At 52.5% G+C, this 24436-nt stretch overlaps 2 protein-coding genes across 3 annotated transcripts; one reads left to right on the top strand and one right to left on the bottom strand.

Moving 5' to 3' along the window:
* Nucleotides 1-373: 373 nt before the first annotated feature.
* TP53RK (TP53 regulating kinase) lies at nt 374-2908 on the bottom strand. Its single transcript, XM_059133537.1, has 2 exons — nt 2626-2908; nt 374-822 (listed from the first exon to the last, which is right to left on the bottom strand). Exons 1-2 carry the CDS (start codon nt 2906-2908, stop codon nt 374-376), a joined length of 732 nt encoding a protein of 243 aa, XP_058989520.1.
* On the top strand, nt 2769-23958 carry SLC2A10 (solute carrier family 2 member 10). Of its 2 annotated transcripts, none has more exons than XM_059133135.1 (5): nt 2769-3069; nt 17221-18480; nt 19160-19282; nt 21414-21549; nt 23606-23958. In XM_059133135.1, the coding sequence occupies exons 1-5, from the start codon at nt 2907-2909 to the stop codon at nt 23682-23684; spliced, it is 1761 nt and encodes a 586-aa protein (XP_058989118.1). In that variant the 5' UTR covers nt 2769-2906; the 3' UTR covers nt 23685-23958. The 2 variants fall into 2 exon arrangements, with proteins under 2 accessions (XP_058989118.1, XP_058989119.1); XM_059133136.1 differs by lacking the exon at nt 2769-3069 and adding an exon at nt 9565-9682.
* The last annotated feature ends 478 nt before the right edge of the window (nt 23959-24436 follow it).

Below are 24436 nucleotides of genomic sequence, written 5' to 3'. Positions count from 1 at the left end.
TCCATCACCAGCTGGGGCTTTGTCTTCATCCCACCCGAAGGATTGAAAAGCAAATAACGTTGTCCCTGTGTGGTTGGATGTTCTGCAATGCCATGCCTACGTACCCAGCATACACGTGGCACCGCTGGAGGAAGCCTGTCCTAGATCTCTTCCAGATACCCAATTCTGCCTAGAGCATGTCTTCTGTACACAGTAAGCTGTTGAGAACAGTCAACTGCCGATGATAATGACACTTAACAAGCATGATCACAGACAGCGCTTAAAAACATCTCAACACCTTTATTTAAGTCTAATCTCATCATACTCAGAGCACTCCTTCAAGTTCACTTTGACATAAATGGCCCAAGTGTCCACACTTGTCAAGCAGGCTCTTCTACCCGACCATGGACCTCTTTCTTCCTCTCAGGCGCACTTCATCTAATTTTTTTAGCACTGGCCTGGACTTTTTGGAGAAGGTGGAGTAGCTCTTCAGAAAGGCTTCAAACACAGTCTCCGTATTGGGGTGGGTACTGAGGAAGGCTTTCTCTAGCACGTAGAGATCAACCCCCTTATCTTCAGGAAGGGCTGAAACGAAACTGAGTCCAAAGTCTATAAGCACGATGTTCAGCTGCTCCACGGGGGGTTTCAGGAGCATGTTCGAAGTGGTGAGATCACCATGAATGAGGTCTTCATCGTGCATTCGAGCCAAAACCTGCCCGACTGTCCTGGCTAAGCCAAGGAGGCTTTGAGGAGTTTTTTCAGTCTCCATAGTAGACTGAATATAATCTCGAACAGTCACTGAGCCTTCGATTTCTTCCATGTATAAGCAGTTGGATGCATAGTCTACGAAAAAGACAACGGGAGCACATATCCCTGCAGTCAAGACAGAAAGGGTTATTGGATTAGATTCTTTCTTAATGTTAAGTTTAATTTTCAAGGATTGAGCCAGACTTTTACCGTGCACATTTGCTTATTTCAGGAAAAACAAACAAACAAACAAACAAAAGATTTAGGAAAGCTGCAGAACAGTACAACGTAAGTAAGAAGTTTCCCCTGTTCGTGCCCTGCAGGATTGTGCCTTAAGCCACCCCACAGCTTAGTTTAGTGGTGCCAAAGTGCCTTCCTCCTTTCCACTCTTTATGATTGGATTTCATCTGTCATACTTATCCCCTAAACAAAACAAAACAAAATAAAACAAAGAGCCAGAAGGGTAAGCTTAGTCAGAGTGCGTTCTACCTCAAAAGGACACAAACGGGCCAAACAATGTTGGCTGAAAGATTCACCTTTGCAGTTAGAAAGGATGGGTTCAAATCCTGCCTCCCTTCCTGATTAGTTGTATAACCTAAAAGTCACACCAATTCTCTTAGCTTATTTCTGATTCTAGAACATGAGAATGATCCTTTCAAGAATTCAAAGAATTCATCACATTCAAAGATTCAGTATTTATTTGACAATCAGGCCCAGCACACTATTCTAGATACTGAAGACTTATCAGTGAGGATACAGCAGGAACCAAAGCAGCTATGATCCCTCCTTAATGGAGGGATCATTCTAGAGAGGGTGAACACAGAAAACAGGAACACACAAATAACTTCATTCAATCCACCCAAGGGCAGAGATATGTCTGTTTGTCCTTACCGAATTTCCTCCAGCTCTCCCACTACCTAACAATGTTCTGGTGTAAAGCAGCTGCCTCAAGAATATTAATGAAAGAAAGAAAGGATATGTAAAAGTCAAAAGCCAGTGTTTCTGAGTCAGAGCTTATGGGCTGAGAGCCTGACAGCCTGACTGGGTCACTCACGAGCTGTGTAACCTTGGGCAGTTACCTTCCCTCTCTGAGCCTCAGTTTCCCATCTGAGAACAAGGCGTACTGTGACGGAGTACAACGGTTTTAACGAAACAGTAACAAACGATTTAATGAAACCTAAAAAGGGCCGAGCTCTAGGTACCAGCCATACATCCAAACATACTGTGACTCCCATGTACAGGTGAGGAAACCGAGGGCGAGGTTAAATAATTTGTTGAAAACCCGCAAGAAGCAGTGCTGTCGGTACCTGAACGCAGAGAGCCTCGCTCCACCGCAAGAATCTGTAATTACATCTAAGAAGTAATGAATGAGGGCGCCTGGGTGGCTCAGTCGGTTAAGCAGCTGCCTTCCCACGGGCTGGGGATCCCAGGATCTCAAGATCGAGTCCCGCGTGGGGTTCCCTGCTCGGCGGAGAGCCTGCCTCTCCCTCTCCCTCTGCCTGCTTGTGCTCTTTCTCTCTCTCTCTCTCTGTCAAATAAAATCTCTTAAAAAATAATCATGAATGGGGAGATAATACTCGAACCCTGAGAGGGTACAAACGGGGAAACCAAGGCTCGGGGCATGCTCCCCCCGTCAGGGGCAGCAGACCTAGGAACTGAACCAGGAGCCACAGCTCCAGCACAAACGGTTCCCCCTGCTAGGAAACGCAGGTCCTCAAGAACGAACGAATGACTAACGAGAGAGATGAAAGGACGGCATTTCGCAGCAGAAGTTCACGCAGAGGATAAAAAAGGAAACTGAGGCAAAACGGGGCGCGGCGCTCGGGGGAGACCCTCGCCCGCGTCCCCGGGGCCCCCAGGCCTCCGGGCCCCCCAGGCCTCCGGGCCGGGCCGCCTCACCTGCGCGGCGGCAGCGGAGCAGCGCCCGGGCCTCCTGCACGGTTCGCCGCCGGCCGAGCCGCGCCTCCAGCGCCGGATGCCGGTAGCCCTTGGGGAAGCGGTGCTTCACCACGGCCGCGCGGCCTTGGAAGTGGCCGCGGAACACGCGCGCCTCGGCGCCCTGCTTCACCAGCTCCAGGCCGCTCAAGAACCGGCTGCTCCGCTCCCGAGCTGCGGCCAGCGCCTCGGCCTCCGGCGCCGGGTCCTCGTTCTTCCCGAGAGCAGCACCCCCGGCGGCCGCCATGACGGAGCCCTGGCGCCGCCGCTCGGGGCCCGTCGGCTCTCCCCGGAAACTCCCGGCGATGTTCGGTTCGCTCCGTAAGCCTTCGGACCTCTTCGGCCACTCCAATGCCGGCACTTCCGCCTGTGGAAATGGCCCCGCCTCCCACATCCTCGGCTATCTCCGTAAGTCCTCGACAACTCTCGGTCAGAAACTCTTCTTGGCCCTCCTGGGCTCTCTCCTGCAGGGTTGAGTCTGATGGTTGGCCTTGGTGGCCTCGCCTCCCAGTTCTTTGTCTCCTTCTGGAAATAGTTTACTAATGGACTCTAAAGAGCGTGCTAGTTTGGGGGGTAAATTATATGGTCACCCTATGGGTGTTAGAGTGGCGGCGGGGTGTGGGTAGTGGTACAGTCTTACATGAGGTGGTTAAGAAGGCTTCTGCAAAAAGAGAAGGCTTCTGTGGACAGGTGACGTTTGAGCGTGGTTGGGTGGGTGAGTGGGTGCCTGGAAGAAGAGTATTCCAGGCAGAAGGTCTAGCAAGTGCAAAGGCCCTGGGGGAGAAGTGTGCCTGGCATGTTTGGGGAAGAGCACGTCTCTGTGCTTTAGTTTCTCATCTAAAAATAAGATTGTAATTAATATCCATCAGGGAGGTTTTGTGAGGATTAAATGAGGAACCAGGGGTAAAACACATAGAACTACGCCAGGCATATGAGAAGTATTCCATAGATGAACGCTGTTATTCTTTATGGAGGGCTTAATACAACAGCCATTAAAAGTAGGCTCCCAGCATCCAACCAGTCTTCAGGGGGACGGGCCTCCCTACAGGGCGGTGCCCCAGGGGGACACCAGAGCCACAACGCACTGTAGATGACCCACCCTTCCCCCATTCTTGGCTGCCAGTGCTCAGAGACAGGAGCGAGGCGGTTTGTGTGGCTTACAGCAAGAACCCTGACTTGTACCACCACTGAACGGCTGGGTGTTTGGGGACTGCATTAGTTAGGCTGCAGGATAAGCTGCTATGAAAAGTGACCTCAGATAGTGGCTTAATTATGAGAGATCTTTCTTTCTTACGTAAAAGTATGGACTTGGCATCCTCAACTTGGTTGCTCCCTTCTCGGAATCTAGTCCAGTTGCCCCCGCCCCCTCGCTGGCAAGAAGAGGGATGAGATTTGCGACAGTCGGCTAAGAACTCGATCCAGAGTTCCACAGGTCACTTCCACTCACATCGTATTGGCCGGAACTCAGTCACCCGGCCCATGAAGCTAAGAAGGAAGCTGGAAACCCTATTCTTTTTTTTTTTTAAGTCTTTTTTTTTCTTTTTTTTTAAGATTTAATGACTTATTTGTTTGACAGAGAGATCCCAAGTAGGCAGAGAGGCAGGCAGAGAGAGAGGGGGAAGCAGGCTCCGTGCTGAGCAAAGAGCCCAATGTGGGCTTGATCCCAGGACCCTGAGATCATAACCTGAGCCAAGGCAGAGGCTTTAACACACTGAGCCACCCAGGCGCCCCTGGAAAACCTATTCTTTAGCAGGGCAGTCATGAACTCAGCTACAGCTTCGGGAAAATATCACTAAAAGGAAATAGTGGAGGAATTATAATAGGACAATTAGTGGACTGCCACGGTTTTGATATTTTAAGCGGCAAATAGCAGTTTTGTCAATTAAAAAGCTTATTTAGGATAAATAATAATCTCATTTATTATCCAACAGAACAAAACTATAAGAAGTAAGGGGTCCCGAGTGTTCTTCAGTCACTTTATGATTTTCAGGACCCAAGGTCTTTCCGTCTTTTTATCTTTATGTCTGTATTCATCCCCTTCATCAGCCTCAGCTTTGGCCCCTACGCTTGTCATCTTATGGTCGCAAGACGGCCACCAAAGTTCCACACGTGTAAGGAGAACACAAAATCATCTGGCCAAAGAGGAGGGGGCTACATCCTATACACTTCTCTTGATTTGGGAGAAAACCCCTTGCTGGAAGTCCCTCGTCTCCCACCCACCAGGCTTCCTCCACAGGACATTGGCCAAAAATGGTTCATGCGTCTTTGCTTTAGCCACCGAGGCAGCTGGAAAAGTGAGAATCTGGCATTTTGGGCCTGTACAGACAGACACCTGCTCTGGAAGCAAGGAGGAAGGAAGCCAGGCGTCGCCACTGGGGAGGCAGCCTCAAATCCCTGATGCACCGTGTGATGGAGAAACGAGCATCATATCTTTAAGGTTTAGATTTTTAGTTTTACCGTTAGAATTGTTTAGTAAGGTGAAATATTAAGATGTTGCTTGTGAGGGTGCCTGGGGGATGGATGGCACTCTTCATATGCTCATTCCGCCACCCCCCCCCCCAACCCGTCATTGGGACCCTGTTTGAAATACTGAAGAAAGGCCCTTTCGTCCAGGGGTTGCTATGACACCAGCCCTCAGCTCTGCAGCCTCTGCATTCCATTCATACCCGGGCCATGCCACCTTCTCAGGCATCAGACCCTTTGTGTGGGCACAATGTGGTTTCCAGCAGCTTTCCTCAGCCCAGACTACTCAGAGCTCACCCAGAACCAGTTCTATTTACAACACCTACTTTCCCAAGTTTGTGCCTTCATTATCATAATTGTTAGTGACCACATAGCCATCTCCGTGGTTACCAAATTTGTCTGAACCCCTCCTTTGGAAAATCCTCTGTGCAAACATATTTACAAGTCCCAGGCTCGCTGTGGCCAGAGTGGTTCTTGCTTCTATCATAGGAAAACCTAGTTTAAAACCTTTCAATGGCTCCCCATTGCGCTTAGAATTAAAGACCCACGAGGTCCTACAGGTCCTCCTTCTGTCTCTCTTCTAGGCTCATCTCTGGCCAAGCTCCCATTTGCTCTCTGATCTTCAAACACCTTTGCCTTCTCATAGTCTCTCATTCTTACCAGGTTCCTTCTTTTGTTAGGGCCTTTGCATCTGCTATTTCCCAAAAGAGAAGTGCTCTTCCCTCCCTTTGTTGCCTCGACCCATCCAGACATTTTTGCAGGCTCAGCTCAAGGGTCACTTCCTCAGGGAGGCCATCCTTGACTTCTCAGAGGAGAGAAACCCAACTTTGATGAGTTCTGACATCTCTTTTTGGCATCGTCATGGACTTTCCTTTTTTGTATGTTTGTATGACCATTTAAAGAGTGGCACTTCCTGAAGGCCACACTCTGTTCTTGCCTTTTGGGCCTTTCCGTGGGGCAGCACACAACGTGGCAGGTGGCTTTGCCAGAGAGGGTGAGTGACAGATCAGAAGAGGGTGGGCGAGATGGAAATCACCATCTTTTATAACCTAATCTCTGAGATGACATCCTTCACTTTTGCTGTATTAGAAACAAGTTGGTCAGTCCTGCCCACCTTCTTGGGAAGCCATTTTTGAAAACGCTTACTGAAAGGACCTATTAGATCATTTCCATTCTCACTTGTGAAGAGGGATGCTCTATTCTCTAGAAGGGACAGAGCCCAATAGCAATCCTGCATATCCTCATGAATTTAAAGTGAGCCACAGAGATCGAGAACATCTAGGGACTTCGTGCCCTTTCTAACATACAGCTTCTGTAGGTTATCTCATGGAAATGGAACAGCCCAGGCCTTGGTGTACTAGGCCCCCATATCACCAATCTGTCTTAGCCACACTAACTCAGGAAACCGAGGGGTAAGCAACTGCCCTGACCCACTGTTCCAACCTGGGATCCTCTAGGGGCTGGACAGATCAGAAACATAGCTCCTGGCTATGTCTGCCAACACTGTTGTCAAATGAATGCAGATTAACTCCTCCTCGAGAGAGAGAGAAGCCGGTAACTCAAAGAGGCCAGGGTTTGGGAAAGAGAAAGGGAGAAATTTATTTGGGATGCAGGCAGCCGGTGGGATGGTTGGTGACAGGTTCAAACCTTAACACCTGACCTCTCCTCCCACAAGACAGACACCTGGGTTTTATAAGGAGAGGACCAGGGGGCTACTGCAAGACACCTGACAGGGAGTGTGTGATCACGAGTGGGGGTTGGTATGTGTTCAGTACATGATCATGGGCAGAGAAGGGGATGTGGTCTTCTAGACACTCCTTTGCTATTGGAGCTTTTCTGGCCTGGCGATTGGAATGTTCCTGTCATTGCAAAACATCTTCATCAGTACAAGAAAGTGCAATGAGGAATAAGAACAATGGGTTTCAGTTAGAGCATGAATTAAGGCATCTTATCTATTTCTGGCTTGAACTCTTGGGGTCTATAGCTGAGTAAGGACTCACAGACATCCAGGTGACAATTCTGGATACTCACAGATGGAGGAGGAATTGTCATGTGACAATGGCCACGAGGCCTCCTTGGACTCTTCTCCATCCCGGAAAGGCAACAGAGTGGGATGGAGAAGAGCCTGATTTCCTCATAAGTGGGCTTGACTCCCCACCCAGCTACATCCTGGTGTGTGTCCTTGAGCACAACAGATCTTATTATGCAAGCCCCTTACTTCACCTCCCTTTGGCTCAGTTTCCTCATTCATAAAACAGGAGCAAATGGTAATAGTTACCATCTCATGAAGCAGTTGTGAGGGTTAACAGTGAGCTAATACATGCAAAGTACTTAAAGTGTATAATTATCACTTAATAATCTATTGTTCCTATTATTATTGCTGCATAACAATTTACTCCAGAACCTTGCACCTGAAAAGCACCCATTGATTATACTCCTGGAATTTGCGGGTCAGGAATCCAGACTGGAAACAGAAGGGACAGCTTGTCTCTGCACCACAATGTCTGGAGCCTCAGCTGGAAAGATTTGATGGCTAGGAGCTGGAATCATCTGAAGGCGTGTTCTGGAAGCAGGGCTGGATGACTTCAAGAGGAGGACCACCCACTGGCGTGTCCACTCATGGCCCTTCTATGCCTTGGGCTTCTTCACAGCATGGCAGCATCTAGGTAGTTGGACTTTTTAGAGGCTCAGGGTTCCCAGTGCCAGTGTCCCAGTGCCGCAGCCTCAGGAGTCAGCAATGCCAACTCTGTGCCACCTACTGGTTGAAGCAGTCGCAAGCCCACTTAGATTTCAAGGGAAGAAACAAAGAATTTTGGAGCCCTGTTTTCAAATTGCCCTACTGAGGATCTGGGTGTGTTGTTTTCAGAACTGTGCAAGGGTCCCCTGGCTCAGAAGGTCTTGGTGGTGCTTCTTTGCCAAGAGGGCTATATGTGTCTGTGGCACACAATCCCCGCTGGGTGAGAGCAAGACTCACGATGCCCATGAACCAGTGTGTCTGTGTGAACATGCCACGAGAAGCTGGACAAGCCTGTGGCCATGTGAATGCAGGCCTTATCAGTGCATTTTTGCCTGAGGAGAATTAGTGGGGTGTCCCCAGTCTGGTTTTTTTCTAGAGCTCATATATGGAATTGCTTGCCTATGTTCACACGAATGCCTAATGAGAACTTAACTGTAGCACACCCAGAACAGAACTCTGCCCCAAGCCTCTCCTCTCCCAGGGGTTAAGTCCTTGAGTCTGTTTGCCATCAGATCTACTTTCCTCCACCCTCGCTGCTATTCCCTTTGTCCAAATCAACCTCTCTCTCAACTCCCAACAGCCTCTTCCTCTTGGGTTCCCCTAGTTCTGCTCTTGCTCTCTATAACCTACTAGAACTCTCCAGTTATTTCTTGTGTCCATGGGAATAAAATCCACATTCCTGGCCCTGGTTTCCCAAGGTCTTAAAAGATCTGGTCCTTGCCAACACTTCCCTGCACTTTTCCCACCAAACCTTGTGCTCCAGACACCGTGGCTTCACATCCCTTCTTCTTTATAGACTCCACAAGCTCCTTCCACCGCGGCAGGGCGCCACCCCTGCCTTCACTTTTCCCTTCGCCTGGAACCTCAGGTCTCAGCTCAAACATCCCCCCCCCCCCAGCAGAGAGCAGCCTTTCCAGACCCCCACCTGGGGCAGCGACCTGTGCCTGTATACCCCAGCAGCCTGATTTTCTTCTCTGCCTCGCCTTCACCACTAGTCAGATATTTCTCTCTCTCTCTCTCTCTCTCTCTCTTTTTTTTTTTTTTAAGATTTTATTTATTTATTTGACAAACAGAAATCACAAGTATGCAGAGAGGCAGGCAGAGAGAGAGGAAAGCAGAGCACAGAGCCCAATGCGGGACTCCATCCCAGGACCCTAAGATCATGACCTGAGCCCAAGGCAGAGGCTTTAACCCACTGAGCCACCCAGGCGCCACTAGTCAGATATTTCTGCGCTTCCCCCTCTAGAAGGCAAACTCCACAAGAACAACAAAGAATGTCTTGTCCTTCCAGCCCACCACCTAGCACAGCGCCTGTGGGTCCTCCGGCGGTGTCCCAACCCAAGTGTCCAATGAATGCGCTGTGGTCCAGGGGAGCGGGTCTGCGTGGCTGAAGCGGGTATATGAGTGTCCTGGTTGGTCAGCAAACGTGATTGTGTGTGTGAGTGAGTGTGTGTCTGTACAAGGGCTGGAGAGGCCAGCAGGGACCGAGGGTGCTCTTTCCTGTGGGGAGCACAGCTGAGGGCAGCGTGTGGGGATCCCCACAACAGGGATGACGGTGGACGGGGACCAAGAGGAGGTCAGTGGGTGGGGGACCCCCAGCCAGGCCCGGGGCGGTCCCTGGCTTCCCTCGTCCCGCCTCTCCGCACAGGGGGCCCGAGTTGGCCTACGTGGCGGCAGCGCAACCGGCGGGCGGGCTGGGAGGAGGGACGGAGGCGGGAGGCGGGCCGGAAAGTTTGTTGGCGGCCGAGGCGGGGACTCCGGCGGGGGGATGCGCGCCGGCCCCAGCGCCCCCAGCTCGCTTGGGAGTCGTGCTCGCCATGGGTAAGTGGAGCTCGGGGGGCTGCACGCGGGGGAGCCCCTGCGACCCCAGCCGCGCGCCGGCCCCCGCCCCCGCCAGACCCAGTCGGGTGGGGACAGCGGGCCCTGGCTGGGCGCTGATAGGGGACGCGAGCGCACTTCCTTCCCTGTTCCTTTCTGCCCAGAAAAAAGTGAGCCGGTAGTGCTCTGGACTTGACACTGAGCGCGAACTCCGGGCAGGCCCTCTCCCGACCAATTCAAGTCCTGCAGCCTCTCCCCGCCTCCCCCCTGCAGGGGAAAATGCTCCGATTGGGCAGATAAAGGAACAGAGGCTCCGAACCGAGCAACTTGATGAATCCGTTTGCTGCACACTTTTGTTGCCAGGCCTCGGGAGGCTGCCAAGAACAACACAGACAAAACCTCTGCTTTGGACGTATTGGATGTGGGGAAACTGAAGATTAGAATCCACAACTGGGAGGGGAGGTGGCGGGGAGAATAGGGTATTGCTTTGCTGCTACAGGAAACTGGGATTTCCATTTCTCTCTCTGGATCCCGAGCCTCATTCAGTCATCAGTCGTTCATCCTTTTGCTGTGTGGCAGGGGTTGGGGACTCAGTGGTGACCAAAGCTGATGACAGCCCTGTCTTCCGTGGGGCTGACATTCCAGTTGAGAAGCTGGACAGGAGTAAATGAATGAAATAATCTCCAAGAGTGATAAGATGCTGAGGAATACAAAAAACGAGGTGGTGTGAAAATGTTGAGGGAAGCAGCTTCTTTAGCTACGTGGGTCCTGAATGTCTCCCAGGGTAGGAGGCACTGGGGCGGAGGCATCACTCAGAAGTAGGTGTGCTACAGTCTAGAGAAAGAGTAACAAGGGGGCAGGGATAGCACATGCAAAGGCCCTGAGGCACCAGTGGGCTGGTGTGGTCCGGCCAGTGTGACTGGAGCACAGTGGGCAAGGGGACAAGGGTGGGAGGGAGGTCAGAGAGTTAGGCAAGGGCTAGACTGTGAGAACTTTGTAGGCCATGGCGAGAAGTTTGGGTTTTATTCCAAATGACATAGGAAGCTGGAGAAGAGGTTTAAGCTGGGGTGGGACATGACCTGAATTGTGTTTTAGAAATTCAGTCTGGATTATTCTGTGGAGAATCCTAATAGCTAACAGTGGCTACAAGATAGGTAGGCATATAAGGTAGATATTACTATTACCCAAATTTGTAGATGGTGACAGAGAGGTTGATGAGCTGCCCAAGGTCACACAGCTATGGCATAGAAAAGCTGGGATAGAAGCCCAGCGCTCTGGCTTCAGTCTGCATTCCCAACCACTGTACCACCCAGCCTCTCCTGCACAGTCATGGTACAACTGGTCACCAACTCCAGCTCGGACTCCAAAGTATATGCTCATAACCCTCAAGGTGCACTGCCCCAGAGCCTGAGGGAAACACAGGCCCAGAGAGGTCCTCCCAAGGTCACTAGCTTAACCTTGGACCCTCGCACCTGCCCCTGCGATCCCTTTGCTGCCTCCTAAATTAATCCAGTGGCTGTTGACTGAGCATCTTCTGAGGGCAGAGCTGGGGGTGGGTGGAAACGGGGGAGGGAGGTACAGACGAACTGGTCCTAGGTTCTGTCCTCCCCATCATCCCAGCTGCTTTCCCAGGCTCCCTTTCTCCAGGATTGGGCCCCGGGTGTAGACCTGGATTCCAGCCCCCATCCTCCCACTTCCAGGTGCACCGTCTAGTCTACTTCTCTGACTCTCAGCTTCCTTATCTGTGAAACAACCCCGCCCCCCATAAAAGATGCCATCACAAGGCTGCAGAGAGAATGACGGGAGCAAATGAGCAAAAGGGCTGGGCTCACCACCTACATGTGGCAAATGGTCTGCGCATGCGAGCTCTTCTGTTTCTTTTCCTTTTTTTTTTTTTTTTTTTTTTACCACATCTATTGTGGGACATGACCTGAATTGTGTTTTAGAGATTCAGTCTGGATTATTCTGTGGAGAATCCTAATAGCTAACAGTGGCTACAAGATAGGTAGGCATATAAGGTAGCAGTCCAGTCCCTGCTCTGTCATTTACAAACTGTCACCTTGGGCAGTGTCTTCACCTCTCTGTGCCTCAGTTACTTCATCCGTAAAATGGGAATGACAGCCATGCCTGGGTCACAGGTTTGCTGTAGGAATTAAGTCAGCTGATGCAGATACGGCTTCCCGTAGGAGAGGCAGGCTGGCTGTGGTGAGTGCTCTGGGAGTATTAGCCATGTTGGGACGTTTGGAAGCCAGCCCTCTGGCTGAGGATAGTAGCAGAGTTCAGTGTCACTCTCGTTTCTCCCTGGAACCTGAGGGAGAGCCGTCGCAGCTCTCTGGCAGGGAAGGGACCCAATGCATTGTGACTTCTGGTGGGGAGACTGTTCTGGTGTCACCAACAAGAGGCTCCCTGGGACTTACAGCTGGTGATACATCCAAACCTCTAAAACCTGACTTCTTTCCCCTTCCTTTGCTCCCTGATTCTCTCCCTGGGAAGCTCTGTCCTCTGCAGTGAGGGGCTTAGAGGATTAGGGATTTTCTCCAGCGTGAGACAACTTCACATACAACCTTTTGTTGGTTTGTTTAGAAAGGGAGAGAGAGAGAGAGGGAGAGAGAGAGAGAGCGCACGTGTGTGTGCGTGCATGCACGCCCGTGTGAGAGCTGGGGGAGAGGCAGAGGGAAGGGAGAGAGGAATCTTAAGCAGGCTCCAAGCTCAGTGCAGAGCCTGTTGTGGGGCTGGATCTCACAACCCTGAGGTCATGACCAGGAGTCAGACATTTAACTGACAGAGCCACCCAGGTGCCCTAGACAGATAATTAATAGAAAGGGGGAGCAGTTCCCAAACCCAGGCTGGGCCCTATTTGGGGGGCCAGGATTCACTCTACTTCCTGTGGAGTCTGGCCCCTTCCAGGCCCTAGACCTCCCCAAAGAGACCTCTGTCTCAAGAGCCAGAACCCTTCCTCTCTGGCTTCCCTAAGCCCCCAGAGCCCCTTCATCCAATCTTCTGTTTATTCAACAAGTATTTACTGAGGGCCAGGAAGTGTCCTCAGCAGGGGGCAGACAGCTAAGGACACACACAAAAAATTCCTATTCCTTTGGGGTCAACATTCTGGTTGGAGAGAACAATAAATATGGGAGACATATAGTTCTTTCAGACGTGAGAAGTACCTTGGAGGAAAACCAGCAGGGATGGGCATTAGAAGTGCCGGGTGTGATGGGGAGCTTGGTCTTTTTAGGCCAGAGAAGGCCTCCCTAGAAGGTGATATTTGAGCCAAGACCAGAGGAAAAGAGAGGAGTGGAGGGGGAGGGCTCTCACAGCATTCTGCCAGGTTCAAGTGTATCTGACATGGCCCCTGGGAGGCCACGTGCTGACACCTCCCTAGTCCCCCAACTCAGTCCTCGGTTCATGAGGCCGAAACCTTACGGAGCCCCTCTGGGGCATCAGGACAGGGCTGGGGCTCGGGAGGCACAGACAGGAAGTCTCCATCGCTGCCCCGCCGGGTTTAATGAGGAAGACTGGGCAGCAAACTTGAGATGGTGTCAGCCAGTGAAGGGGGGAGGCCGAGTTGGTGAGATGGGGAAAGTGTGGCTTGGAGGAATTAGCCAGGGCCGCCCCTGGTTTACCTTAAGCAAAAAAAAGAGAGAAGAGGAGGGGAGAGGAAGAGAGGGGAGGGGAGAGGAGAGAAGAGAGAAAAGTAAAGCAAAAACTAGAACCAAAGGAAAAATTCACTGAGAAGTGTTGTCAGGGACCCTCCAGGGAGAAGATGGCCCCAAGCGGCCCCAGGCAGGTAAACTACCAGCTTAGTGCCTTTGGTGAGCAAACACACTGACCCAAAGTCAGCCACGTGGCTTTCATCGCTTCCCAGGGCCTGGGAACCTGCTGGTTGGCCAGATCTGGGTCAGGGACACGGCCCTGGAGCTAGGCAGTGGGGGCGGAGGTGGGGGCGGTCCTTTGTACCCAAACCAGGAGACTGAGAGACAAAGCACAGGGAAAGGCAGTGCCCCAACAGAGGGCGGGGGATGCCATAGAACAGAGATGTACCACCCCAGGCCCTTTGGGGAGGTGACCTCGAGCTGGGGCTGGGGAGGATGAGTGGGCCTGGGGGGGGGCACAGGGGGTGCAGGGGAGGGCAGAGGGACATGGAAATGGATGGTGTGTGCTGGGAACAAGTCGGGGGGGGGGGGATTGAGGGGGAGGGAAAGTGGGGACAGAGTTGGGGGAGGGGAAGTGACTGAGGAGCTGGGCTGCGGCCCCCAGCTCAGGTAGGGCCTAGGAGGACATGAGAAGGAGTTAGGACTTAGCAGAGGTCGTGGGAGCCAGGAAAGCGTAAGGAAGGGAATGTGCTTCCCTAGTCTTTCTAATGACCCTGACTCCTTGGGGGCTGTCCTTCTTCGTTGTATGAGACACTGTTGGTTCGCTGTTGGGGTTGTTACAAAGATGAGTTGAGAGACTGAAGTCTTTGCACAGGGGAGCTGCGCCGTAAATGGCGCCGGTTATTATTACTATTTTATTTCACTATTCTTTTTGCTCCTCCGCTCTTAACCACTGTGACCTGAATCTGCTCCGGTGCATTTTCCAGCAGGACCTGTGGACAGTCAACTTGGCCTCTGAGCCCCTTGGCTGGGTTTCCTTTCAGCTCCAGAGGAACTGAGGAAATAGCAAACAAATTCTGTTTTCACTTAATTGCTTCACATGGCTTCAGGGAACCTTCCCTTCTGGCAGCAAGCTCCAGGAACCGAGGGAGAAGGGGCAAAGGGAGGTGAAGACAGGGCAGGACCCCCTCATCTTCCTAGGGTCTCACTGATGGTCCTGAACAGGAAGCACACGGCCAGCCAGGGAAAGGAGGGGCTGAGTACCCAGGAGGGCGGGGTGGGAGGGAGAAGGGTGAGCAGAAATGGGCACTGAGCCTTCCACCCACGAAACTCCTCCCCCTACACAAAAATCGCCTAACAGACACGGGGAGAGGGAGAGGTAGGAGAAGCCAGCACTAAGTCATACTATGCCAAGGTCTGGAAATGGGGTGGTTAAGGGGGCGGATTGTGGCACCAGACCACCTGGCTTTGAATCTAGGTTCAGCTCCTTGCTACTTTTGACCTTAGACAAGCCACTTCACCTCTGGCGGTCCGTTTGTTCATTTATAAATAATTCAAAAGCCCACCCCATGAAGTTATATTGAATTAAAGATGTTATTGCACTTAAAGTGCTCAAAGCAGTGCCTGATTCAGAGAAAACACTCAGTGAATCTGGCTGCAGTATTATGAATGTTCTTGTCAGGCCCAGGATGGGCGTGAGTGAGATAGATACTGCTTTATTAATCTAGATGCTTCTAGAAGTATGTAAGGGCAAGTATGGGAATTAAGCATTAAGAGTAACCTGTACCTGCATTGCCAGTATGGGGGCTGCAAGCCACATGTGGCTGTTTTTACATTTCAATTCATGAAAATTAAATACAATTTCAAATTCAGTTCCTTCATCACGTGAGCCCATGTTAAGTGCTCAGGAGCCATATGTGCTGGTGACCACGCCCTCTGCCCAGTTCAAGCCTCCCAACACTTGCTTCCATCCACTGAGAATGAAATTCATTATTTTCTTCATGACCTAAAAAGTTCCATGTGACCTGGCCCCTACCTACTTCTGCCTCATTATCTCCTATGGTTCTGGCCACCCTGACCTTACTGAAAACACAGTGATTAAAAGCCAGCACTCTCCAGCTGCATCAGTCACGCACTTGCTGTGTGACCATAAGAAAGTTTCTTAACATCTCTGAGCCTTGGACGATGATGCTAATAATAATGTGTTTTAGGGTTGTTGTAAAAAGGAAATGGGTAGGGACACCTTGGTGGCTTAGTCAATTGAATGTCTGCCTTTGGCTCAGGTCATGATCCCAGGGTTCTGGGACGTGGGGCTGCTTGCTCATCTGTCCTCCTCCAGGGGATTTGAAGAGGCAGCTTTTCCTGGACAACATTGATTGATGGTTGTGACTCATAAGCACATGGAACCAGTCAGACCTGGCCTTTCCCTGCCCTCCCTTTTGAAATCACCTCCAGCCCCGGAGCCTCCTGTAACCTCTTCTCTACTTCGCTGGCTGCTGTCACCTACCAAGCTGCCTGCAACTCCCAGGCTTTCAAAAAAGAAGCACACATTTCCCTTGAATCACCTGAGGGGGCCCTTTATGTGAAATTCTTTGTTGGGGCGCCTGGGTGGCTCAGTTTTTAAGCGTCTGCCTTTGGCTCAGATCATGATCCCAGGGTCCTGGGTCGAGCCCCACATCGAGCTCCCTGCTCTCTCTCTTGGACAAATAAATAAAATCTTAACAACAACAAAAAAGAATTAAATGAGTAAATGTGTGTAAAGTTCTTAAACCAGGGCCTGGCACTTCGTGTCCTGTATGCACTGGCTATTAATATTAGTGGTTATTGTTCAAACATACCAAAAACTGTCTTGCCTCCGGGCCTTTGTTTTTGCTGTTCCTTCTGTCTAGAATGTTCTTCTCCCAGATTTTACATGGCTTTCACTCACTCTCACTCAATTCAGATCTCTGCTCAAATCTTCTCTCTTTGAGAGGTCTTAACTGACTACCCTATTTAACCCAGAACTTCTCCATCCTTTTCAAATCCACTTTCCCTGCTTTTCAGAATGCTATCTATTACCACCTGAAGTTATATATAGATTTACTTATTGTCTGCCTTTTCCTACTAGAATATCAGGTGCTTGGCAACACCACTGTATTGCCAGCTCCAAGAACACTGTCTGGCATGTTGTAGATGCCAGATAAGTAAGTTTTTGAATGACTGGATGGGCGGATGCATGGAAGGATGGGCAAGTGTGTGGATGGGGACACAGGGGATGGAATACAAAGACTGGTGGCTGAATGGCTGTATTTTGGGGAGATGCATCAAGAAACCAGATGGATGGTGAATTTCAGAGTATTTGAATGGACGAATGGATGGATGAGTGTGTGCTAGCTGGAGCCAATGGATGGACGAAGGGGGGGTGGATGGGTGATGAGATGGAGTGGATGGATGGATGGATGAATGGATGGAGGACAAGTGATGGATGCATGAATGTGTGCATGGGCCGGTGGATGGCTGGATAAATGGGTGGAGTGGATGGATGGAGGGATGGAGGAATGGAGGAGATGGATGAAGAATGAAGAGGATGGCTAGACAATGGGTGAGTGGATGGATGCATGAACGCATGCCAGAGTAGGTGGAAGAGTGAATGAGTGGATGGAGTGGGTCAGTGACCAGGTGAAGTGATGGACGGATGGAGGGATGAAGGGAGGAGTGGATGGATGGATGGGTGGGTGGGTGGATCAGTGGGTAGAGAGATGAATGACAGTAGTTGGGTGGAGGGGCGGGTGGAGGAAGGAAGGAGTGGATGGGTGGATGAGAGATGGATAGATCAATAGGTGAATGGACAGGGGAACAGAGTGGGTAGCTGGATGGATACAGGAGGGCTTGACAGATGGAGGGAAAGTCCAGGGATGGATGCTGTGGCAAGGAACCATCCTGAACTCTGCTCCTGTTGCTTTTGTTTTCCAGGCCGTCCCCAACTGCTCCTGCCCCTGTGTGCCTCTGTGTCTCTGCTGGGTGGCTTGACTTTTGGTTACGAACTGGCGGTCATATCAGGCGCCCTGCTGCCTCTGCAGCTTGACTTTGGGCTATCCTGCTTGGAGCAGGAGCTCCTGGTGGGCAGCCTGCTCCTGGGGGCTCTCCTGGCCTCCCTGGTGGGGGGCGTCCTCATCGACCGCTATGGCAGGAAACAAGCCATCCTCGGCAGCAATGCAGTGCTCCTGGCAGGCAGTGTGAGCCTGGGCCTGGCTGGGTCCCTGGCCTGGCTGGTCCTAGGCCGCCTGGTGGCTGGCTTTGCCATCTCCCTCTCTTCCATGGCCTGCTGTATTTATGTGGCGGAGCTGGTGGGGCCACGGCAGCGGGGAGTGCTGGTGTCCCTCTATGAGGCCGGCATCACCCTGGGGATTCTGTTGTCCTATGCACTCAACTATGCCCTGGCTGGTGTCCCCGGAGGGTGGAGGCATATGTTCGTCTGGGCCGTGGCTCCTGCTCTGCTGCAGTCCCTCAGCCTCTCCTGTCTCCCTGCTGGTACCACTGAGGCTGCACCCTGCAGGGACCTCATTCCTCTCCAGGGAAGTGAGGCCCCCAAGCTGGCGAGGCCGAGCTACTCCCTTCTGGACCTCTTCAGGGCCCGGGATAACATGCGAGGCCGGACCGTGGTGGGCCTGGGACTGGTGATCTTCCAGCAGCTAACCGGGCAGCCCAATGTGCTATGCTACGCCTCCACCGTCTTCCACTCGGTCGGCTTCCGTGGGGCCTCCTCCGCCGTGCTGGCTTCCGTGGGGCTCGGCGCCGTGAAGGTGGTGGCTACACTGATGGCACTGGGGCTGGTGGACCGAGCGGGCCGCAGGGCGCTGTTACTGGCTGGCTGTGCCCTCATGGCCCTCTCGGTCAGTGGCATCGGCCTTGTGAGCTTGGCTGTGCCCATGGACTCCGGCCCAGGCTGCCTGGCTGCGCCCAACGCCAGCGGGCCGTCTGGCCTCCCTGGAGACTCGAGCCTGCCCCAGAGGCCTGTCACTCCACACCCCCCACCAACGACCCGCCAGAACCCAGGGGAGCCAGGCTTGCCAGCCTCTAAGAAAATCAAGACCCTCACAGCCCCTCCGTGGCCTGTTTTGGGCACCGCTACCCCCACGTCCCCCTCCGCCCCGGAGCGCGCCGCACTGCACTGGGCTGCGCTGGTCTGCATGATGGTCTTCGTGAGCGCCTTCTCCTTCGGGTTTGGACCAGGTAGGCAGGTGATCTCTGGGAGTGACTCTGCAGCCCCCCCACCCCCACCCAGCGGGAAGGTCAGGGACCCTGTCGGTCAGGGTCTCAGAGGGACACTGGAGGTGGCTCGACCGAAATGCTAGGGAAGCTTACATTTTAGGGCTCCTTGCTGATGCGGGCACTCCTTCCACGGGCCTAATTTTCTGTTCGTAGACTTTAGTTTTCTTATAAAGGGTCCCTAATTATTTAAGTTTCAGGCTTCATGAAACTTGAGTTTGCCCCTGGGTAGAACACTCAACGGGTTTACTCGGAAGGGGTTCTGGGGGCACCTGCATGGCTCAGTGGGTTCCGTGTCTCCCTTCTACTCAGGTCATAATCCCAGGGTCCTGGCATTGAGCCCCACATTGGGCTCTCTGCTCAGCAGGGAGTCTGCTTCTCCCTCTCCTGCTGCCTGCTGCTGTTTCTCCTGCTTGTGCTCTCTCTCTCTGTCAAATAAATAAAATCTTAAAAAAGGAGGGAGGGAGGGAGAGACGGAGAAAAGGTTTCTTCAGCGGTGTGGGGGAGGCCGCGGGAGGACTGGGTGTCCCGGGGCCTGAGATTCTGATGAGTCACATTGTTGGGGAGGCTGCTCGCTGGACCATGGGTGCCAGGCCCCGGTTCCCGCCCCAGCCCATGAGTCCTCCCTGCGTTCCTGTCCTAGTGACCTGGCTTGTCCTCAGCGAGATCTATCCCGTGGAGATCCGAGGCAGAGCCTTCGCCTTCTGCAACAGCTTCAACTGGGCGACCAACCTCCTTGTCAGTCTCTCCTTCCTTGACCTCATCGGTGAGTCCTCTGACCTAAGTCCATGGTCCAGGTCCTTCTGTTCCAGGAACAGTGGCCTGGGTGGGCTCTTCTTGGCTCAGCAAGGTTGCATGGCCATCCGCAGCTGGAAGGTGGCAAGATTCTGATGCTCAGGCCTGGGGCATATACCAGCCCCTGGAGTCAGGGTGGGTGGGGGTCAGCTTTACCCAACCATGTGGACAGATGTGGGGGAGATGGTTCCTTGAAGGAAAAGTGGGGTGCTAGTATCAGCAAAGTGGGGACAGAGGCTGGCAGACAAAGACAAGGAAAGACATGACCCTCGAGGCTTCGATCCCTGATAATTCCAGGCCCCATCAATGAGGGGGCCGATTTGATTGACAGCCTGGGAGTCTAAGTTGAAGGAGGGGAGGAGACTCCGTCTGGAAGCCGGCTCTGATTGGTGTAGTAGGGGAGGGAACAAAATCCCGGTGGGGGGATGGGGGAGTCTGAAGGCCCGAGCGTGGACCTGTGGTCCCTCCCGGATAACACACGCCGTTTGCACAGACGTGCACGCGCATGCACACACACAGATGCCCATTGTTTTTATTGTAGCCCGAAAGCCCTCACATTAAAGCAGGGGAGTTTTTGAAAATTTCCTTCTTGTAGCCGCAGAATGATTCTGTAACTAAAACTGTGAGGAATGTAAAATTCTCCAGGCCCAGCAGTGGGCGGTAGTCCCTGCCCTCACTGGTGAGAATGTGGCTGAGACCAGCAGGTACTGGGCTGCCCGCTTTTCGCCCCCTTTTCTATTCTAAACCGGCTCCAACAGGCTCGTGCCCACCTGCCGGCAGGACAGTTCTAGTGTGGGTGACGCGCTGATCTCATATCTAGTCTGGGTGACGCTCTCTCTTCCTACCTCGCATTCGAGCCCCATCTGAGCCATGGTGGGGTGCGGTGGGAATGATCTCCGCCCAGAACAACGGAAAGGGTCTCTGAGACTCTTAAGATGCTCCTGGCCCAAGGAGCCAATGTGGGAGAGGCTCCTTCCCTGTGAGCCCCAAGGCACACGAGTTCTTAGGGCTCAGTTATGTCCCCATTTTCTGCAGCCAAGCATTTCCTCCTCAAATCAACAGCACCACCACCACCCCCCACCTCCAGCATCTGCCCCTCCGTGGGCTGTGGGAAAGCCTGGTACAAGTTCATGTCCACTGTGCTTGTGTCCCAGCCCCACCCCCCCAACCCCGTCTTAGGGAAGCCAAGCTTCTTCCTGTTGCCTCAGTCTTCAAGCCTCCCCTTTAAGTGGAGTAAATGAGGAAGAAAGGGAGAGAGGGAGGGGGAAGGAGGAAAGGAAAGAGGAGGGAGGGGCTTACTAGAATGGTACCAGACCCTTCCCATGCCCATTTCTCACATGAGGCCGCCCGTCTTTCCCAAGCCCCCCGGGGAAGTGAGAACCCTAGAACCGAGCCCTGCTCACTTCCAGTCTAGCTCTCTCCCCGCTGGTGTGAGGATGAAGTGGAGACCTGCCTGGTCAGGGGAGGGTGCTCAGAGGCCACGACCTCTACAGGTGAGAATGGCCATGACTCTGAAAGGTTATCTGTGCTTCTGCCTCAGCAAAGCCCTTCTCTGCCCTGGGCTGCCGGACTTCACAGGAGCCGGGGTCGTCCTGGGTCTTCACCCGAGGCTCCTGGAAGAGGCGAGGGCTTGGGAGCTGGCTGGGAGTCAGACACAGGCTACACGGGCTGACACTCTGTTCCCTGGATAGTCACTTCATTCACCCAATAACCAGTTTGGTTTTAGTTTCGGGGCTGGGCTTGGCCGAGGCGGGGTCCTGTAGTTATGCTGCTGTTGAAGTGAATGCTGTTGCCCCCTCCATTCATGGTTTCAGATTATGACCTCAGTCTGGTGAGTGTCTGAGAGGTAGGTGACTTTTCCCATACCAACCCGATGCCCACACCTGTGTTTGCGGGTCTGGGCCCTGGCCCTTTGCCTGCCTCTGGGATAGCCAATCAGGCTCCTGCTTTAAGGGGCTTATCTGACAGCTTGTTGTCGTAATTCTGCACATCGAACATCTGGAGAATGTGCTTTGGGTGAACTGATTGGCGTTGCTCACCCTGGAACCAGCCATTAGGCCCAAGCTGCGCCCCTGCTCACGCTTCTGCTCTCCTGTTCCCAGGTGCCATCGGCTTGTCCTGGACCTTCCTGCTCTATGGGCTGACTGCTGTCCTCGGCCTGGGCTTCATCTATGCATTTGTCCCTGAAACAAAAGGCCAGTCCTTGGCAGAGATAGACCAGCAGTTCCAGAAGAGAAGGTAGGAGGACACAGGGCTCGGAAAGGACTCAGCATATCCTGAGCAAATCCGTTCAGGGTTTACTCCGTGTACTTTCCCTTTCCAAGAGGGTGTTTTTCTCCTCCTCCTGACCATGTTACAGTGCCTGGACACTGTCCGTTTTGTCTTGTCTTCGTAAGGGAGCTGTTTTCCTGGAGTTGTGTCTTCCTAAAGCAGAGTTTCACTGGACTTCAAGTCCCAGCTCATGGGAATTTCAAAAACATGCAGTTACGGAATCGCATGAGGTCAGAGTAGCAGGATCTTAGAGTCTTGGAAGCTTAGAGAATAGAGCTTAGAGAATAGAGAATAGTATAACTGTGGCCTTTTAAAGGCACACACGCAGAACTGCGGGCTTAAACTACTCATTCAGCTGGTGTTTATTAAGTCCTTACTACGTGCCAGGCCATGTGTGGATATTGGGAAATGTGGCCAGGTACGATGGGCAAGGTCCTTGTCCTCATGGAGCTTCCATTCTGGTGGAGAAGGGGGACAGAAAACAAACAAGCCAACAAATGCAGCAACAAGAGCATTTGGCTAGTGATATGTATCTGAAGAAAATGAAATAAGGCAATAGGTTGAGAAGGCCTGATTGTAAGAGTGGGGAACAGTGGGGGTTGTGGCTAAATTAGAGTGGGAGGCCAGAGAGGACAGGCCTCACTGAGAAGGTGCAATTTCAGTTCGTGAGAAGGAGACAGCTATGTAAAGATGAGGGGGAGGAGAATTCCAGGTAGAGGGAACAGCAGGTGCAAAGGCCCTGAGGTTGGGAGTGTATCCCGCATATGCAAAGAACCCCAAGGAAGCCAATGTGGCTGGAACAGAGGGAGGGAGGGTGGCCCGGAGGGGTAAAAGATCAGATCAGCCAAGTTGGCAGGAGCTCAGTCATGTAAGGTCTTTGGATCATAGAGAGGAGTTGAGAATCTTAGCATCATGGGGCCTTGGGCTGTTCAAATAAGAGAATAATAGGAGCATCAGAAGACACCTAAAAACACTACCATCCTACATATCCTTGGCAAATGCCCCTGGTTCCTTCTTGTAGTAAGGGGAGTCGGCAGCACCTAACTGCCCGTTCTATTCCTAGGAGGCCCTAAATGACTGAAAAAATAAATCATTCTAAGCTGGAGTCGGAACTTGCCTCCTGCACTGCCTGCCAAGTCCCACCCCCACCCCCCAGCCCCTGAAGGGATGCAGAACTGGTCCGGCGTAAAAGCCTTTAACCTGCTCCATTCCACCCCAGAGGGATCTCTGCCAGTGGAACACCCCAGTGTGTTGGCTGACCCCTCCACAGGCCCCTTGGCGACCCAGTCCTTTTGGTTAGGAAGTAGATTGGTTGCTCAGGATAGTCTCAATGTGGGGGGTCCAGGGCTGGGGTGGCGGCTGTGCTTCGAGAGGTCATCCAGGGTCCCAGGCTCCTCCTCTCTGGGTGCTCTGCCGCCTCTTTGATAATGACCTTTCCCACATGGCCTATGACGGAGAGCCACCACAGGCCTACAAGAGGGAAGGGAGAAAGGAGATACAAAGCCTGGAAAAGTCACCTGTCATATCCACCAGCATCCTTTGGACAGAACCTGGCTATACCTACGTGCGGGGGAGGCTAAGAAACAGGTGCTTTCATTTGGAGAGCCCTGTGCTCCACTAAAATTCAAGGGTACTGTTACTAGGCATAAGGGGGGGATACAGATACCAGGAGCCATCTGGAGTCTCTGCCATCGTGGCTTTCGTGGGAGAAGATTCCAGAACCCCTCCTCTGGGATGAGGCGCTAAGGAGGCAGAAAGGCAGGTAGAAGCCACCTTTGGGAGAAAGCAGGAGGTAATTGAGGGGGAGGGTCAGGCTGGACCTGGGGACTCGGGGTCGCATGGCAGAGCCTGGGCCAACCTGTGAGGCAAGGAAGCTGAGTCTGCCATGACTTTAGGAGGAGACAGAAAATTAAGGGGGCGTTGGTAGGGTCTGGCAGTCCTCACTTCAGTCCCTATAGTTCAGATATGAGTCCCTGAGTTCAGAGTCCACAGAGACAGAGACTTTCTACTCTCTGCTTCACAGGTTCGCTCTGAGCTTTGGCCCCAGGCGGAGGTCCGCCTGCATTCCATACACCCGCATTGAGGTCTCTGCAGCCTCTTGAAGAGCCCATCTGCCTGGAAGATGCTGGAACCATGGCTTTAGCAGATAGTCTCCAGTTTCCTGCTTGCCTGGCCCCTGGAGCACGAGTTCTCGGAGGTCCTGTTAAGTCATCCCTGCTCCAGAGGAGGTCTTTGGGCCCAGGTGAAAGAGGAGAAAGTTTGAGAACCCAAATGTCTTCCTTTTGACTCTCAGGCTCTGAGGGGTCCTGAGGATCTGCCTTCTTGCCTCAGTGTCCCCGCGTCTTTGCACATTCCCGCAGTACTTATAATGACAACATCTCAAAGAACCTCTAAGATCCCAGCCCTGGAAGGAAGTTTCCTCTGGCCTCACCCCCAAATCCAGATGAGGAGACTATATTCTCTGCTCTGTTTTCCCATCTGGCTGGGACTTTCTGGTGAGGGGAAGCCTGCTTTTGTCATTCACCAGCAACTCGGACTGGTGGAGGGAGAAGATGACACCAGGCTTCTCTGGTGTCATAGCTGTATGACCATAGGCCTCAGTTTTCCCCGTATGTATAATGGGCAACCTGGACCAAGGAGTTCTTAAGATCGCTTCCTCTGCCAATGAGCTGGAATTCTAAGTGCTGCTAAGATAGCGCGTATTCAGCATGGCCCCTCCTCCTAAGTGGTGGGCCATCTCTTTAGTGAAGTCAGTTTTAATTAGGGGAGCCAGCCGTAAATAGAATTCCAGAATCGTGGGCACTAAAACCCAAGAGCTTCCACGGTGCATGAAGCCAGCTCCAGGAGCTGTTTC

This window comes from Mustela lutreola, chromosome 9, assembly GCF_030435805.1.
Source record: "Mustela lutreola isolate mMusLut2 chromosome 9, mMusLut2.pri, whole genome shotgun sequence".
Taxonomy (NCBI): Eukaryota; Metazoa; Chordata; class Mammalia; order Carnivora; family Mustelidae; genus Mustela; species Mustela lutreola.
The sequence above is the reverse complement of the archived record's forward strand: the minus strand, read 5'-3'. Positions and strand labels throughout refer to the sequence as shown.